The 14449-nt window shown below is 43.7% G+C and overlaps 1 protein-coding gene and 1 long non-coding RNA gene across 10 annotated transcripts in view; one reads left to right on the forward strand and one right to left on the reverse strand.

The window, feature by feature from the left end:
- The window catches only part of XPO1 (exportin 1), a 34783-nt gene extending 21955 nt beyond the window's left edge, over window positions 1–12828 (reverse strand). The window contains exons 1-5 of one of the 6 annotated variants that reach the window (XM_072927390.1): window positions 12690–12826; window positions 12095–12150; window positions 8389–8520; window positions 4646–4747; window positions 778–850 (exon numbers count right to left, since the gene is read on the reverse strand). In XM_072927390.1, the coding sequence (XP_072783491.1) occupies window positions 778–850; window positions 4646–4747; window positions 8389–8514 (301 nt within the window). In that variant the 5' untranslated portion in view covers window positions 8515–8520; window positions 12095–12150; window positions 12690–12826. Of the gene's footprint in view, window positions 1–777; window positions 851–3369; window positions 3434–4645; window positions 4748–8388; window positions 8521–11436; window positions 11676–12094; window positions 12601–12689 lie in introns of those variants that run through there. The other 5 variants (XM_072927392.1, XM_072927391.1, XM_002199283.7 and 2 more) reach the window with 5 other exon arrangements.
- Window positions 12829–13092: 264 nt separating this feature from the next.
- The window catches only part of LOC115494460 (uncharacterized), a 55276-nt gene continuing 53919 nt past the window's right edge, over window positions 13093–14449 (forward strand). For 3 of the 4 annotated variants that reach the window (XR_012055220.1, XR_012055219.1, XR_012055221.1), the window contains exon 1: window positions 13093–14230. This is a non-coding gene — a long non-coding RNA (uncharacterized lncRNA). The remainder of the gene's footprint in view (window positions 14231–14449) is intronic. The other variant, XR_012055218.1, reaches the window with a different exon arrangement.

Below are 14449 nucleotides of genomic sequence, written 5' to 3' on the forward strand. Positions count from 1 at the left end.
AAAGCCAAGTATAGAAGAGTGACACCATTTAACATTAAGAATTTGAAGTGGTTGCACTTAATGTTTTGAAGTCCCACGTTGTGATGACTCGACAGCCAGCAATGTGAAGAGCACTAACCCTGCAACCACAGGGGTGTACCTCCATTTACTGGAGACAATGTCTAAAAGTCAGCAACATTGCAAGCTACAAGGGAGGGGAAAACACATAAACTAAGAACAGAATTGATTTAAAGACTTCCAACTTCCTTGCATTGATGCCACACTGGGGCTTACCCTACACTGTGCCAATTACAGCAATCTGCCTGTTTATACACTATAGCTCCCTGCCTAACAGCATGAGTGACCATCAATAGCTAAGAAAGTGCATTTATTTAGTGTTTCCACTTTAAAATCATTGTAACTGCTTACAATTTCAAATAATAACACAAACCTACACAAGGTAACAAGTGGGCCACAGTGTCCGCTAGGGGCTGCACACACAGCTTCGAGAGGGTGAAGAAAACAAAACCTCCTGTTCTAAGTACAGAAAATGAAAACCTCTACCTCAATGCCAGGGGTTCACGTCAGATGTTTCAAAACTATCAGTCACATATTTTCCACAAATGCACAGAATTTCAGCTGATCACCAACCCACTGAGACTACTAATCACAAAAGCGAAAGATAAGGTTTCATTATTCAAGATATCGCAACACAATACAGAAATGTTACTTAGAGACTGGAAGTCTAAATCTCAGTTAATACACAAAGTCCTGAGGAAAAGAAAAATCCCTCCCTACCTTCACACTGGTTCCTTGGAAGAATCTTCCATCTTGTTTTTATCACATTTTCCAAGATTTGCAGTCCATAATACTGAAATTGGAGAAGAACAAAATGTGAGTACATTACTGTAGGACCAACTAACTTGCAGGACTCTCATTCAATCAGACATTCACACTTAACATCTAAGACTTCAAGATTATTAAACTAACAATTTTATTAAATATGTCTATTCACCCATTTACTGAGGTTTCATGCATCGTATTTTCTTGTTTTATTCTTGGCTATACTAAGTCCTGCTGTTTGATCATGCTCACACCAGGATGGGGGGAAAAACAATTACCAAAAGCCCTATGGCAGACAATTTTGGCTATCTGGAAAACTAGCAGCCAGATATGAATTTGTATCACAAATGACTGCTCCTAAGTTTGAGTATTAACACAACCAGGCTCCTAAAATATTTAGCAGCTTGGATGGTGACTCAAGCTTCCTACTGTTCCTCTAAGAGCTGGAAAAAAAAAAATCTTGTCTTAACATCACATGTCCTGACACTGGCACTTTCTAGAAAAAGTATTTCCCAAACTTCACTGGTGTGTTACTTTAGGAACAGCAAGACAACCCACAGGTTTATTTAATTTCAATCCCCACCCCAATATGGCAGCTATTTCTAATATTTAAAGATGAACTTTTGTGCTCAGTCAAAGAACAATAAAAATATGAATAAGCTCTTAGAAATCATTTTACCTTTCAGGAATTCCTTCCTATGTTCTTACCCGAAACCATTAACGTTGCAAATGGCCATTCCCTCTGCCCATTTGTCCCTACTGCCAACTCACAGTAACAGGGAAAGAAGTTTGTCATGGTACAACCAAAAAATTTAATATGTAAAACCCCATTAGCATGAATAGACAGGAGAGAAAAGGGGATGAGGAGTTTTGCATTTAGTTTATCTACAGTGGAATAGGAAGAAAAACAAAACCAAAAAAAAAAATCAATGCCTGAAAGGTAAACTCAAGTTTTCAAGTTCCAAGTTTGGCTGAGAATAAGAGTTCCTCTTTAAAGTGGTTAGTCGTTACACAAAGTAGGATCATTAACATTTCGACCAAAGGGATCATACAGATATCAGTTTAATTAAAAATACACAATGTAGACTATCCCAAGCTACATTGTACTGAAAGAGCAGTTTTGCTGTTCTCATCTTAACATAACCTACATCCTTTTGCCTCCCTATCTGATCCCAGATCCCAGGAGATTCCAGGTGCACATCTTGCATCTGCAATATTCTGTCCCCATCAAAAACCTCAGGCACCAAGAGAAATTATGAATTACAGAAAGCTGGCAGGGTATTTTTATTGCCTCCATGGTCAGCAGCAAAAGCTTATCAACTAAATTTTAACCTGTAAATTAATTACATGACATGAAAGCTAAATTAAATCAAAGGAATTATCACGTAGGAAAACGTGCAAAAACATTCTTAAGCAAAATGCATCACAGAAATTTATTTCAGCCACTGCTATAAATTTACAGACACCATCTGCAAGTGATCCAAGGCTCATGATACAAAACATACTTACAAAAGCTCCTAACAATGTTGACAATATGAACATTTATATCAGACAGTGCTAACTTTCCTGAAGTACATGTAAACTCTAGCAAAATTTCTATGTTCTACAGGCACATACATTAATTTTTCAGGTATTAACTAACTAGAAATGCTCATTTTCTCCTGAATCTTCTTCCACAAGTGAACTCATTTAGCTTTTACACCAGAATGGCAAGTCTACTTTCATTTTAAATAAACACTAGATGAACAAATCAAACTTAACAACTGACTAAGGACAGACCTCATTTTCAGTGGGCTTTTCCCTCACTGAGAATTTCCTGGAGTCAAAGAAAAGCATAGAGACCTCTAGCAATCTGCCACATTTATCCCTCATTACCTGCTCAAACATCTCATTTGGGTTCACAGACCTTAAGCTGTTCATGCTGCAAAGGTTTCTACTCCTTCGATTGTGCCCTCTGCAGTGTCTTGTTCACTTCTTCCTCAGTCTTAAAAACACACCTTTTCCCTAACACTCACACATGACACTGAACAGCAGCAGCAGCACTGTGTACAACCCTCACCTGCACATCCTTCTTGCCACACCTCACTGGAAGGGCTGCATCAGCCCCAACATCCTGCAAGGGGCCTTCGGGGCTCTCTACCTTGTTTCATTTGATTCGATAGTTCTAATTACTCTTACTTCTCTGACAATGAGGAACACCACTCCCAAAAAAGTCACTGATACCAATTACTAAGTCCTGCCTTTTAATCAACTACTCCAACAGCACACGTGAACACATCTCTAAGACAGAAGCTTTTCAAAAACTAATTTGCTCTTGGTTTGCTAATTGTCTACCACTAATTCACTTCCCAGTTATGAAGATGAGGAACAGGCAACAGCAAAAGACTCAAAAAAAAAAAAAGTAGCACAAAATGATCCCTATGGTAGAAATTTCTATGGCACCCTTATTACTTATTTTATGCACCGAATCCCTTTCCCTCCCACCTCCCAAGAAACAAAAAACAATTGATGAACAGAATTCAGTTAAAGGGAATCAAAAGGGTAGACCTTGTGGAGGCCTGCCGTCAAAGCCTAGCTGTGTCAGTTGCACAGGAAGACACCCCTTTTCTTCCTATTACAAGCAATCAACATAATGGAACATTATGATTAATATCAGGTAGTGTTAACAGCTTTAATTAAAGAAAAAATATGATTGCATAAAAGCCAAATGTCATAGTGCATAAATTTAGCACCAAATCATTTGCAATTTATGTAAATTGAAGAATTCTTTACCTGTTGCTTTCTTTCTGTTCCTCTAATCATCTCATTTTTCACAAGACAAATTTGAGTTTTTAAAAATACTGTTGATAAATCAACTTAAACATTAGTAATGTCTGTCAGTATAAAAAGCAAAGTTTACCAGGCAAGCAAACAGGCAAACACTGTTACTTAAAGGTGCTTAAAGGTATTACTTTGAGGAAGTTCTTTAAACTGTTTTCCCCTCAACTCCAGAGAGCAATGAAAAAAAAATATTAACTGCTTCATGAATACCACATGATTTCAGGAACCATCCAAACACAATTTTTTTTCTGTTTGAACACAGTGTGCATCCAGCAGAAAAACATGCATGTCAGTTATTTGAGATAATAATCACCAAGCTTACTACAGTGAAAACACATTTTGCTCATCATTTTGGCTCAAACTTCACAAGTCTTAGGTACAGCATTCAAATTGCAGAAAAAGCCCTGAGTGCTGCCCATTTTAGACTCTACCATGATGGATGGGTTTCCAACAGCAGTAAAAAGCAAATATGTTCTGCATAGTAGCAAAGAACTGATGCACTACAAACTTTGGGGTGCTTAACCTTTTTTGATTGCTCAAAACCTTGGCCTAATAAGGTTTGTTTTGCCTTAAACACACCTAGGGACAAATTTTTCTCCTCAGTTACGTGCACATGGCTTTCAATATGATCACACACAGCCAAGCACTTACCCAAGGACAAAATGTGGCTCTAGGAGACTTTTCATTACTCAGGTTATACAGACACAATACCAATCTTGTGAACTGGCATAATGCTTGTACATGACTTGAAAAAAATTCTGTGTATCCAATTTAGCTCATCCTCAAAAAAAAGGGGGGGAGGGATAAACTCGTGGCAATGTAAAAGGAGGTCTGAATATTTTTTTCATTTACAGTTCTTGCTTAAAGCAATCTTTGTGAACAAGACAATAAAAAAAATATGGCTTGAATCAAGAAAGTCTATGGCTAAAAATGAGATACCTTCCTCAAAGTTTATGGATGGAAGAAAGAGGAAAACCAAATAAAGAAAAGTTAATTTGCTTACTTTGGTATTCATGTTCTGAGAGAACTCCAAAATAGTATCAACTCTTGTCCACGCATCAGGATGTTCTTTTAAGTGAGTCAACACTTCTTGTGCCATTCTTTGCTGAAAGAAAATTTGATTTGAAAAAAGTGTTAGCATTAGATTATTTAAGAAGTTGTATACTGCCACTGAAGACATCAATATGTAACACTTCATTCGTATCACATATCTAAAAGTTATGCAGAACTCAACCAGCAGCAACAAGTCCCTCAAGCCTCCTTCTGTGAGAGCTGAAGTTTGGTAACAACCAAACTCCAAAAGCTCATTGATACAGGACAGTAATTTCTCATTTCCACTCTTCCATCCTGAATGATTCATCCAAACCAGCAGTAAACATGCAAGAACAGCACACATGATGGGGAAAACATACTAGGGAATGAAGTTCTCTCCCCTTCCACAAAGTCATCTAGATATAAAACTTCATTCTAGGGTACCCAAACTTTCTCATTCCAGCGGAAACACTTATACAAAGAGCCAGGTTTCAGGAACATTTTTTGTGCTGCAGAACTGTTGATTTTATTTTGAAGAACCACAGAGCAAAGCATTAGAGACCTCCAATCTCTACTTCTACTTCTACATCCTTGGTGTACCTAACAACCTACAAAACCATAATAAAAACCTGCTGACAGGAGGGAGCTGGTCACGCTAATGGTTCACTTTTCCTTGGGACTGCCATTATCAATTAATGTCCTAGATGCTGTAGTTTCTTGGAAACTTCATCTGAAGCAATTACACATTGAAATAGCTGAATTCATTTTAGCTACCCCTTTTCAAAAGCCTGGATGTCCTCAAGAATTTTTAGGGAGTCAAAGTGTTGCCAGCCATTTCCAAAAGTGCAGTGTACTGAGAAATGTTGCCACAAATTGTACCCCCTGCAAGCACCAGGCACTGCCTTACCAACAAGGTGGACATTTTACAACACAATTAACACAACTTAAGTTCATTCTTTCACTGCACTGTAGAGTCTATTGGACAGAGCTACAAAGCAGTTAAAGCTTTGCTTTAGGATTAACTTCAACAGTTAGAACTTACTACAACCATGCAGCTTTCTAGTCTCATCCAAGTACTGAGCTAATCAGCAACTGGTGTAAGAAAACGTGTATTTTCAGCAACTTAGAAACCCAGTCAAGATCCCAAATAAAATACAAGAAACTGACAAATTTGGCATGTGACTTACAAAATAAAACTGGAGGTTCCAACAGAAAAGGGTAAGAATGTCTAAACTATCTGTACAACACCACTTGCACCACTACTTGATATAATTGAGCACAGTGGAGCAACTGGACCAGCAAGTGCCTGCAGATCTGATATGGACAAGTACCACACAAATATTCTGCTTAAGACCACAACCAGTACAGCCCTATTTGTTCCAGTGTGACATCAGAGTTCAAAAAAAAAAACAAACAGAAAAACCAGCACTTATAATACATTTTTGTTTTAAAGGGGAAGGAAGAGCTGTATTTCAATCTGCAAGTGTGTTTTTATATTGGCCTCCTGTTTGCTTCTAATACTGGTGACATATCCCAGGATCAAATTTCAACACCAACAAAATACAGACAGTCCATATCCTTCTCCCAATGCTGAGAGGTTTGCTCTCATACCCACTAACCCCTCTTCTGGACATCAAACCCTGTAGTTTCATAAACAGTACCAATTCAATAATAATGGTTAATCAAGAACAAAGCCTTATCATGTTGCTGGTACCAAAAAGAAATTTGCAAATCATGTTTCTGGACATGTGAAGATCTTACAAATCAATGGCTAGGAGGCTACGATGAGTCCAGGTAAACATTTATGAGTTGCATGAAATCTCCTTAGTCATGTGTTGCACTGGGGTGGGGACATTCTTTCTTTTCAGAGAAGTGTACCCAAAAAAGCTGAGAGAAAAAAAAAATTAAATCTCCAGGACAGAAAATAGCTTCTTTCTTGACTAACACAGATCAGCAGATTACAGTTTTGCAAGCAGAGATAAGAACTAAGCAGAAGGAGGAGGCAGGTGAATCTGAAAGCAAGTTCAGCACAGGCCATTCAGGTTGCATTCTAAACCAGTTTTACCCTGACATTACCCTGACCTATTCCAGGAAAACCACTGGTAATATCTCAATTTTAATATTTAGTTTCCTCAACTCTTATTATTCCTGTCACACTTTAGTAAAGGACTTGAGCTGTCAGACTCTGCTGAGAACCATTTTTTCCTGCATTTTTTTTAACTCCTTGGAAGAGGGAAAGCTCAGACTCCCTGAAATGTGTCCAGTGTGGAAAAGTACTAAAATAGTTGCCTAAAGTTTCATTGAGGTGACACGTGTAAGTACATGTATTTAAACAAGTTTATATCATAATTTACTTTTGCCAGTGAAACACCACCTCTTGGAGTTTTGCATCTTATTGTACTGATTTTCTAAGTACTGGAGACTTTTCCCAGTTGTTTTAAGTGAAGCAATTTCTCACAATGCCAGAACAATGGCAATCTGATCATTGTATTTAGTGTTAATCCTTTATTTTCCCTACAAACCTTCCCAACTTTTTCAACTCTTTTCAAACCAAACAACATCATAAGCATCACCTGTTTTGGAAGGCAGTAAAAGATCACAAAACAAGTGCTACAGATGTCCATACTTCTAAGACAAAAGCTACAAGGAATTTTCTGTCATCCAAGTACTTAAAAAATTACAGCAAGTAACTTTGAATTTAGGATACCCAAAATGCAAATATTTCAAAAAACAAGCAGCTATTTCAAAAGCTATTGGAATTAACATTAGTAATCTTTACAAAAGCTTTTTTTCCCCCTAAAGAGATACACAAAGCAAGTATATGCACGTCTGTCATTGTTTATTCTAACAGCTGGAAAGAATAGAAGAGCATCAGCTACTTTGTCCCATTTAATTCACTTATTGTTGTGCAAGACTATCTTAGTAAGAGATGCCTGACACTGAAACTCCCAATTTGTTGAGCCTGAACAATTAAAATCTGCCAGAAAAGGAACTATGCCAACACCCTTTGTAGCAATACTTGCTCTCAACATTTAAGTCTTGTTTCCAAAAAAGTTCAAGAAATAGATTTTTAAAAAGCAATACAAGATTCACTTTCAAGGCAATATATGCAAACACAAATGCACAGTCCTTCCATTTCAACTTAATATTTCACAATCTGCACTAAGTCCAAAGGAAAGAATGCAAGAATGCAAGTGCAAACTGTAATAGAGAACGAAGAAGCCCAGACACAAGAAAGGAACAAACTCTTCTATTAAATATGCATGACATGCTTCTTTATAAATACAAACAGAGTAATAGCATCACAAAGATTTTTCTTTTAAATGCAATTCTCAGCTGAAGCAAACATTACTTTTATGGCTTCGCAATCCTGTCCATGATAACAACTTACAGGTAGTTCAGATCTTCCTGAAGAACTAAGTCAGAAAAGTGAGTTGCATCAAGTGACCTTACCAAATCATATTTCCTAATAATTCTCAACATCAGAAGCCAAGCTAGAAATGTACACCGGGATAGCGGTTCCCAAATAAATATTTCTCCAAGAGTCATTTCAATGTGAATTCACATTTCATGTGACTGCCAGTGATATTCCAGTCACTAGCTCAGTATATTCACTAATATTACTAATTGTTACTGAAATGAACTGATTTTGCTCAGCTGATTTGCTGTAAGGTTAAACATGGTCAATAAATGTATGTTCCAAGTCCACCTTACCTGTGCACCTTCTCCATGGTACAAGCAGTTCACCACATTGTCCAAGAGATTGATATCCAGTTTCTGGTTAAAATCCAGCAGCTGACGAGCTGCATGGTCTGCTAACATTGTCATAATTGCTGGCATAGATTACTGGAAAATAAATTTTAAAAAATTTATCAATTAGTAAGAAATTATTACCAGATGCAGCTGCAAAGCAAGTACTTCAATTTAGTTCATTTATCTCATTAAAACAAGATGCTTATGTTAGCAGTAGTAGATAACACTGGATATAACACTGCTTTAATTGAGGCACATACCAGGACAAACTTTTCTTTCCCCCCCCGCCCCCGAAAACTTCACCCATCACTACCCCAGCTAAACTCTCAGGGTCCTCAACAGGTAAAACACACAGTAACAGTCTGACCAGAGAAAGGGCTGTGTTACCAGCACCATGGGGCTTATTCCAAAGCAGCTATCAACCCCTACATGTCTGCTGGTTGAAAAGCCTTGTGTCACTACAATCAAAACCCAGACTGGCAATCTCAGCCGAGTATCGAGTTCCCAAGGCCAACATGCACATTCAGAAGATTCAGTTCCAAAAGCTTTTAAACATTTGGGTACGGAGGTGAAACGTGATCTATACACAGAGCAAGAAATTAGCCACAGGGCATTTTTCAAATAGTTGGGGAAAAAAAAGAAAACCACCTTAGAAGTTAACCACATCCAAGTAAAAAAATACCACTGAAACTAAGTTGACTGAAGGCACTTTGAGACCATGAAGCAAAGGGACTGTTGAATCAGCAGGTTACTCTCTGTGCCAGGTGAGATCACTTCAAACTGAAATGGAATTCTACCGGAGGTTTCAGATCCCCTAAACCCAGGGACACACGCATTAACTCTTTGTCCTAGATAGAACAGCCTTGATATTATGCAAAGAGAGTCAGGTGGGGTGTGTGAGATTCTTTACCAGGCAGAGACTGGTGCAGGATAAAGACATTGGTGAAATGCAGGAAAGCAAGCCAGAAGTCACAGAATTTTTCATTTTAAGTTACACTCTACCTTTTTCACCCCACCCTCCCTTCCCCACGCTGAAACACCTAATCAAGTTTACTGCCCTGTTCTCACAGAAAATGGCAACTCTAACATATACTCCACCCTGCCATCCACAGCACCTCTGTGCCACTCACCCTCCTTTCCAAACTGCAAACCTACAGATCTCACATAAAACTGCTCACTTAACAAACGGCTAGAAGCCTGGGCAAGTGCAAGATCAATCAAAAAGTTACACCAGAGCCATCTGCATACTCAGAAAGATACAACCTGAAACTCTTCCAGGAACACACCCCATAGTCAGATATACTCTTACTAAATAGTTCCATGTGTAAGGAAGAATTGGTTTCATGCTTTATGTATTCAAGCCATGCTCAAAAGTAAGGAGCAGGACAAACCTGTGCCTCAACCTTAGTAATTACCAATTAAGTGAAAGTTTTACTGTACCATACAGACAAGGAAAATCTTTTGTTTGGAAATGTGCATTTGCAAATAGTGTCAAGAATTTCTGTTACTTCTATATATAAAGATAGCTCTGAACCCAAATATTCTAATTGTATTTTCAACTAGAAAACTCAGTATTACTACACTAACACAACCATTTCAAGAGCTTCATCTCAACATCCAGTCAAGTCTTCTTACATGTTCCCGCAAAACCAGGAGAAAACAAACATCAATTAGGGAACAAAATAAGCTAAAATTAACACTCCATGTCTATTCCTCCCTCCTTCAACTCCTAATGTTTTCAAAATTGCGACGTTAACTTGGGAAGCGAAAAACACAGCAACAGAAAAGGCTGACTTCATTCTTCATTCCATTCTTTTGGCTGAAGAGGACACTGAAAATGTCACCTGGCAAATGAGGGGCAGTGAGCAGCACCACTAGAAGCAAACTGCACCCATGAAGAGGCTCAGAGCAGTTAATGCTCCCAGGCACGCCCCTTTTTGTCCACACCTGGCCTCCATGGCTGAGCCGGGATAGCGGTTTCCAAACTACAATAAATGTCGTGCACCAGTCGCTTCTCAGGTAGGGCCATTCATTTCAGACCTGAGCCTCTTTCGGCGGTTTTCAGGCCACCCCAAGAGCGCCAAGGAGGAGCAGCGTGACCGAGAGAAGTTATTCAACACATGGAAGCAGAAAGGAAATGTTTTGAATAGGGCCGTTCGCCACTCCCAGCATTATCTTCAATAGGACCTACCTACTTCGCCAGCCGAAACACAGAAATGGCGGCTTTGTGGCCACCACCACCTGCAGCCAACTCGATCTCCCAGTCCTAACCCTTTACCCACATGAAGCTTATAATCTCTGATTTACTGTACTCCTACACTTTTCCCTCCCCCATCATGCCTGAACTCCGGAACAGATTTAAGCTTCATCTCCAAGAATCACCACTGATCAGTCCTTCAATAAATGGGCAAACAAAAACAGAAGAGAAAAAGTTAAAAAAAATAAATAAAAAACAAACCAGAAAAAAAAATTTGTACTACAACACAGCAAGAATGTGACATCTACCGAAGGTCAAAAGAACTGCATTAACAGCACTGTTTACACAGTTATCCCAACTCTCGATGACCCTGGACCTTTAACACAACAGTTAGCTTGTTGTGGTACACCCGATTCATTTTGGCCCGTAGCACACAGGAATAACAGCAGGCACTTAATAGTGAGAAATGTTGAGCATTTACCATGAATCCTACAGCACCCTTTAACCCAGATATTTAAAGCTCACTGGGGGCAGAGACTAAAATAAAAAAGCAAACCCACCCTGGGAGAATCACTGTGCCCCATTTCCAAGCACGCAATGCAAATGAATTGCCTCCCTCTTCCAAGGAATTAGCTGCATCACTTGTAAAGCCCACCCAGGAGGGGTGAATGGCTATGAAACGCAGCGCACGACAAACGCGTTCGCATCACAGTCCACACACCAGCAATGGCAACGAAACCGCCCCTTCCCTTTGCTCCTTCACACACACACATGTGAAGGAAAAGGACGAGACGGATTAAACAACATCTGACTGACACCTCGGAGCGTTCATTTTCGGCTGGAAATAACCACCCAGCGACGAGGCCCTTCCTCGGCTCCTGCCGCAGCGCCCCGGCAGCGCCCCGGCGGGCGGGCAGCCGCTCCCGGCTCGGGCCGGCAGGGCACCGACTCCCGGCGGGGAAAGGGCCCGGGGGCTGGGTCGGGCGGGCCGGGGCCCTGCGGAGCGCGGTGGCCCCGCAGCCCCTCCTTCCTCCTCCTCCTCCCCTGAGCTCCAGCCCTGCGCTCTATACAGGGCTCCCCACGTGATCCAGGCGGACGTTTCAATACTGCTGCACAGACACACACACACAAAAAATATTTCTGGAAACTTCCACTCCTAATAATTTACAGATTATGTCGCCGGGTTTGCCCGTACCCGATCCCAGCCTGCCCGGCCCCCTCCTAATGAGGAGCATCCCCCGCGGCATCCGTGGCTGCGCTCGGCCAGGCCGGGGATGCTCGTACCCCAAACCCCATCCGAGCGGACCCCCGCCCCTCAGGGCTTCTCCACGGGGTCCATCACATCTCTCCTAGCACAGGCCAGGCACTGGGGCCCCCTGCACGGGCACATCCCCCCGTTCTGCCCCTCAAAATACCCCCCTCTGCCCCCTCCGCGTTGTCCATCGCGACACCCCCACAACCCTCGCTTACCTAGGGGTTTCTCACAGCCTCTTCCTTCAGAAAGTAGGGGCGAGCAAGCCAAGTTTCTAACCACCACACGCCACAAGAAAAGAAAAAATAAAAAAAAAGACCACCAAAAATAATCCCTTCCCAAAATGAAGAAGAAAAAAATAAAAGGACCACGGTAGAGGGAAAAAAAAAAAAAAAAAAACAGCGCGGAAGGAGGGAAAAAAACACCACGGCAGGAGGTGGGGGGAAAGGCGAGCGCTCCCTCCTCGGTGGTGGGTCGGGGTTAGTGGCGCCACTCCTCCCCTCGCAGCGTGCCCGGCCTGGCTGCACCAGGCGCCCGCAGCTGCCCCCGGGGCTCCGCGCTCGGCTCCGTGCCTTCCCCTCAGCCCCGGGAAAGCGGCCGGCGCGGCGCTCCGACCTCGCTGGTGCGGGGGGATCTCTACCGGCTGCGCCTCCCGCGCCGCCCAGGCCCGGCCCCGCCGGCTCTCGCTGCCCCTGCGGCTGCCGCCCTCCCCGCCCGGCGCTCAGTTCGCCCCCATTCCCGCCACCCCCCCCCCGCGGCTCGCACTAAACTTCGCCCCCTCAGCTACGAGTCCCCTACGAGCAGGTCACACACGCGGCGGCGGCGACGGGGACTGAGCGCGGCGCGTCTCCCCCTCCTAATGCCACAGGCTCGGAACCGGCTCAAACCGGTTCAGACTGGGAGATTCCATCTCGGTTTAGTTTTCAGCCCATGGCGCCGCGGAGCGTTTGGAAACCTCGAGGACCCCGCCCAGCCATCGCTCCCATTGGCTCCGGGTTGTACCGCCGCGAAGGCGGCCGCCACGGTGATTGGTCAGAAGGGCTGTCAATCCGCTGCGCGCTCGGATGGGCGGGGGGGGCGAGCGGCGGCAGGAGGGGGAGTAGAGGGGATCCGCCCCCTCTCCAGCAGCGCTTTGAGCGCTAAGGGGGGGGAACACCGCTCCCCGATAGGCCGAGCCGCGCTGTCACTCAGGGAGGCCCCGCCTCCGTGCTCGCAAAGCGCGGGCGCAGGCCTGGCCGCGCTCTCATTGGCTGGCGGTGGTGGCGGCATGACGCGCGCGCCTGAGCGCGGCTTTCGGGGCTGCGGCGGGAGGGGGCGGGAGAGGCGCGGCCGTTGGGCGCCCCCGGGCGCGTGCATGAGGCTCAATGGCGGGAGCGGGGCGGGCGGTCCGTGAGGGGAAGGGGGTCGAGCACCATCCCATTCGAGCTGAGGCGCCGCTTCCGAGGGAGATGGGGCACCCTCTGTGTGGGGGCCGTGTGGCAATGGCGGGCATTACCCCACAGGTCCCTCCCTCTCTCTGGGAAAAGAGTGGAGTGCAGCAGATTATCTCAGCTGTAGAGTGGGCCCTGTGAGCAGCAGGGGCACCAGCCCTCCGTGGGTGTTTGCCGTCCCTTACCCCAGCAGTCCTATGCTCTCCACCAGAGCCTGTGCAGAGTGCGAGTGAGGTGTGTGTCCCCTCCTTTACGATGCCTCTGTCCATGGGGTGTCCAGCTTCCTGCAGCTGCCCTCCAAAGTGCGCTTCAGGCAAGGCTGGCTTTAGACTTATCGAAATCTTGAGCTGTGTGAGGTTGTCCTAGGGTGGCGTTATGGTGTTTGTATCTCCAATCGTGTGTTCTGTTCATGTTTGATATGTTCTGTGCTTTCAGAACTGACTCTGAAAGTGAAGGTTGGTTTTGCCTTGTTATCATCTGGTTCACCTCCCCCCATGGTCTGCTGTCTAGAAAAGGCTAGTGCTGGCTGGCTTGCTTGCTTGCTTTTGCTTTTGCCTTTGCTTCCTAGTTAGTTTAGTTAAGCAGTCCAATTCTTTCCCTGGACTGTTTCTTTTCCTTTCCTCTTCCTGAATACCATCCAACCTGCTCCGGACTGGGATCTGGGAAACACCAAGGAACACCAGGAGCCTGCATTTTGTGATCTGCAGCAGCCATCCCCAGTGCCGGAGAGCAATACCCAGCGTCCAGACCCGGGTGACCACTCCCAGGAAAGACTTTCTGGATTTGTTCATCTCTTCGGAGGGGTGAAAGAGTTTTGTTGTCATCTGGTGTTGTTAATTGTTTTGGTGCTGGGGAGTGCTTTGTTCGTGAAATAAACAGATTCTTTTCCACTTCTCTCAGAGAAAATTTTTTTTCCCGAACCAGGTGAGTGGGGAGGGGCCGTGGGGGTTTGTTTTCTGGGGGCTCCTTCCAGAGGGTTTTCCCCAAATTTGCCCTAAACTAGGACAGAGGTGTAGTAGGTAACCAAAAGTGAACAGGGGTGATTTGGAGCTTTTCTGTGGCGCCACAAGCTTGGCATGATGTGGTTGCTCATCTCATTGCTGTCTGAAGGAGCAGAGGACGTGCTTGTCAACTTCCACGTGG

The sequence above is a fragment of the Taeniopygia guttata genome, chromosome 3 (assembly GCF_048771995.1).
Source record: "Taeniopygia guttata chromosome 3, bTaeGut7.mat, whole genome shotgun sequence".
NCBI lineage: Eukaryota > Metazoa > Chordata > Aves > Passeriformes > Estrildidae > Taeniopygia > Taeniopygia guttata.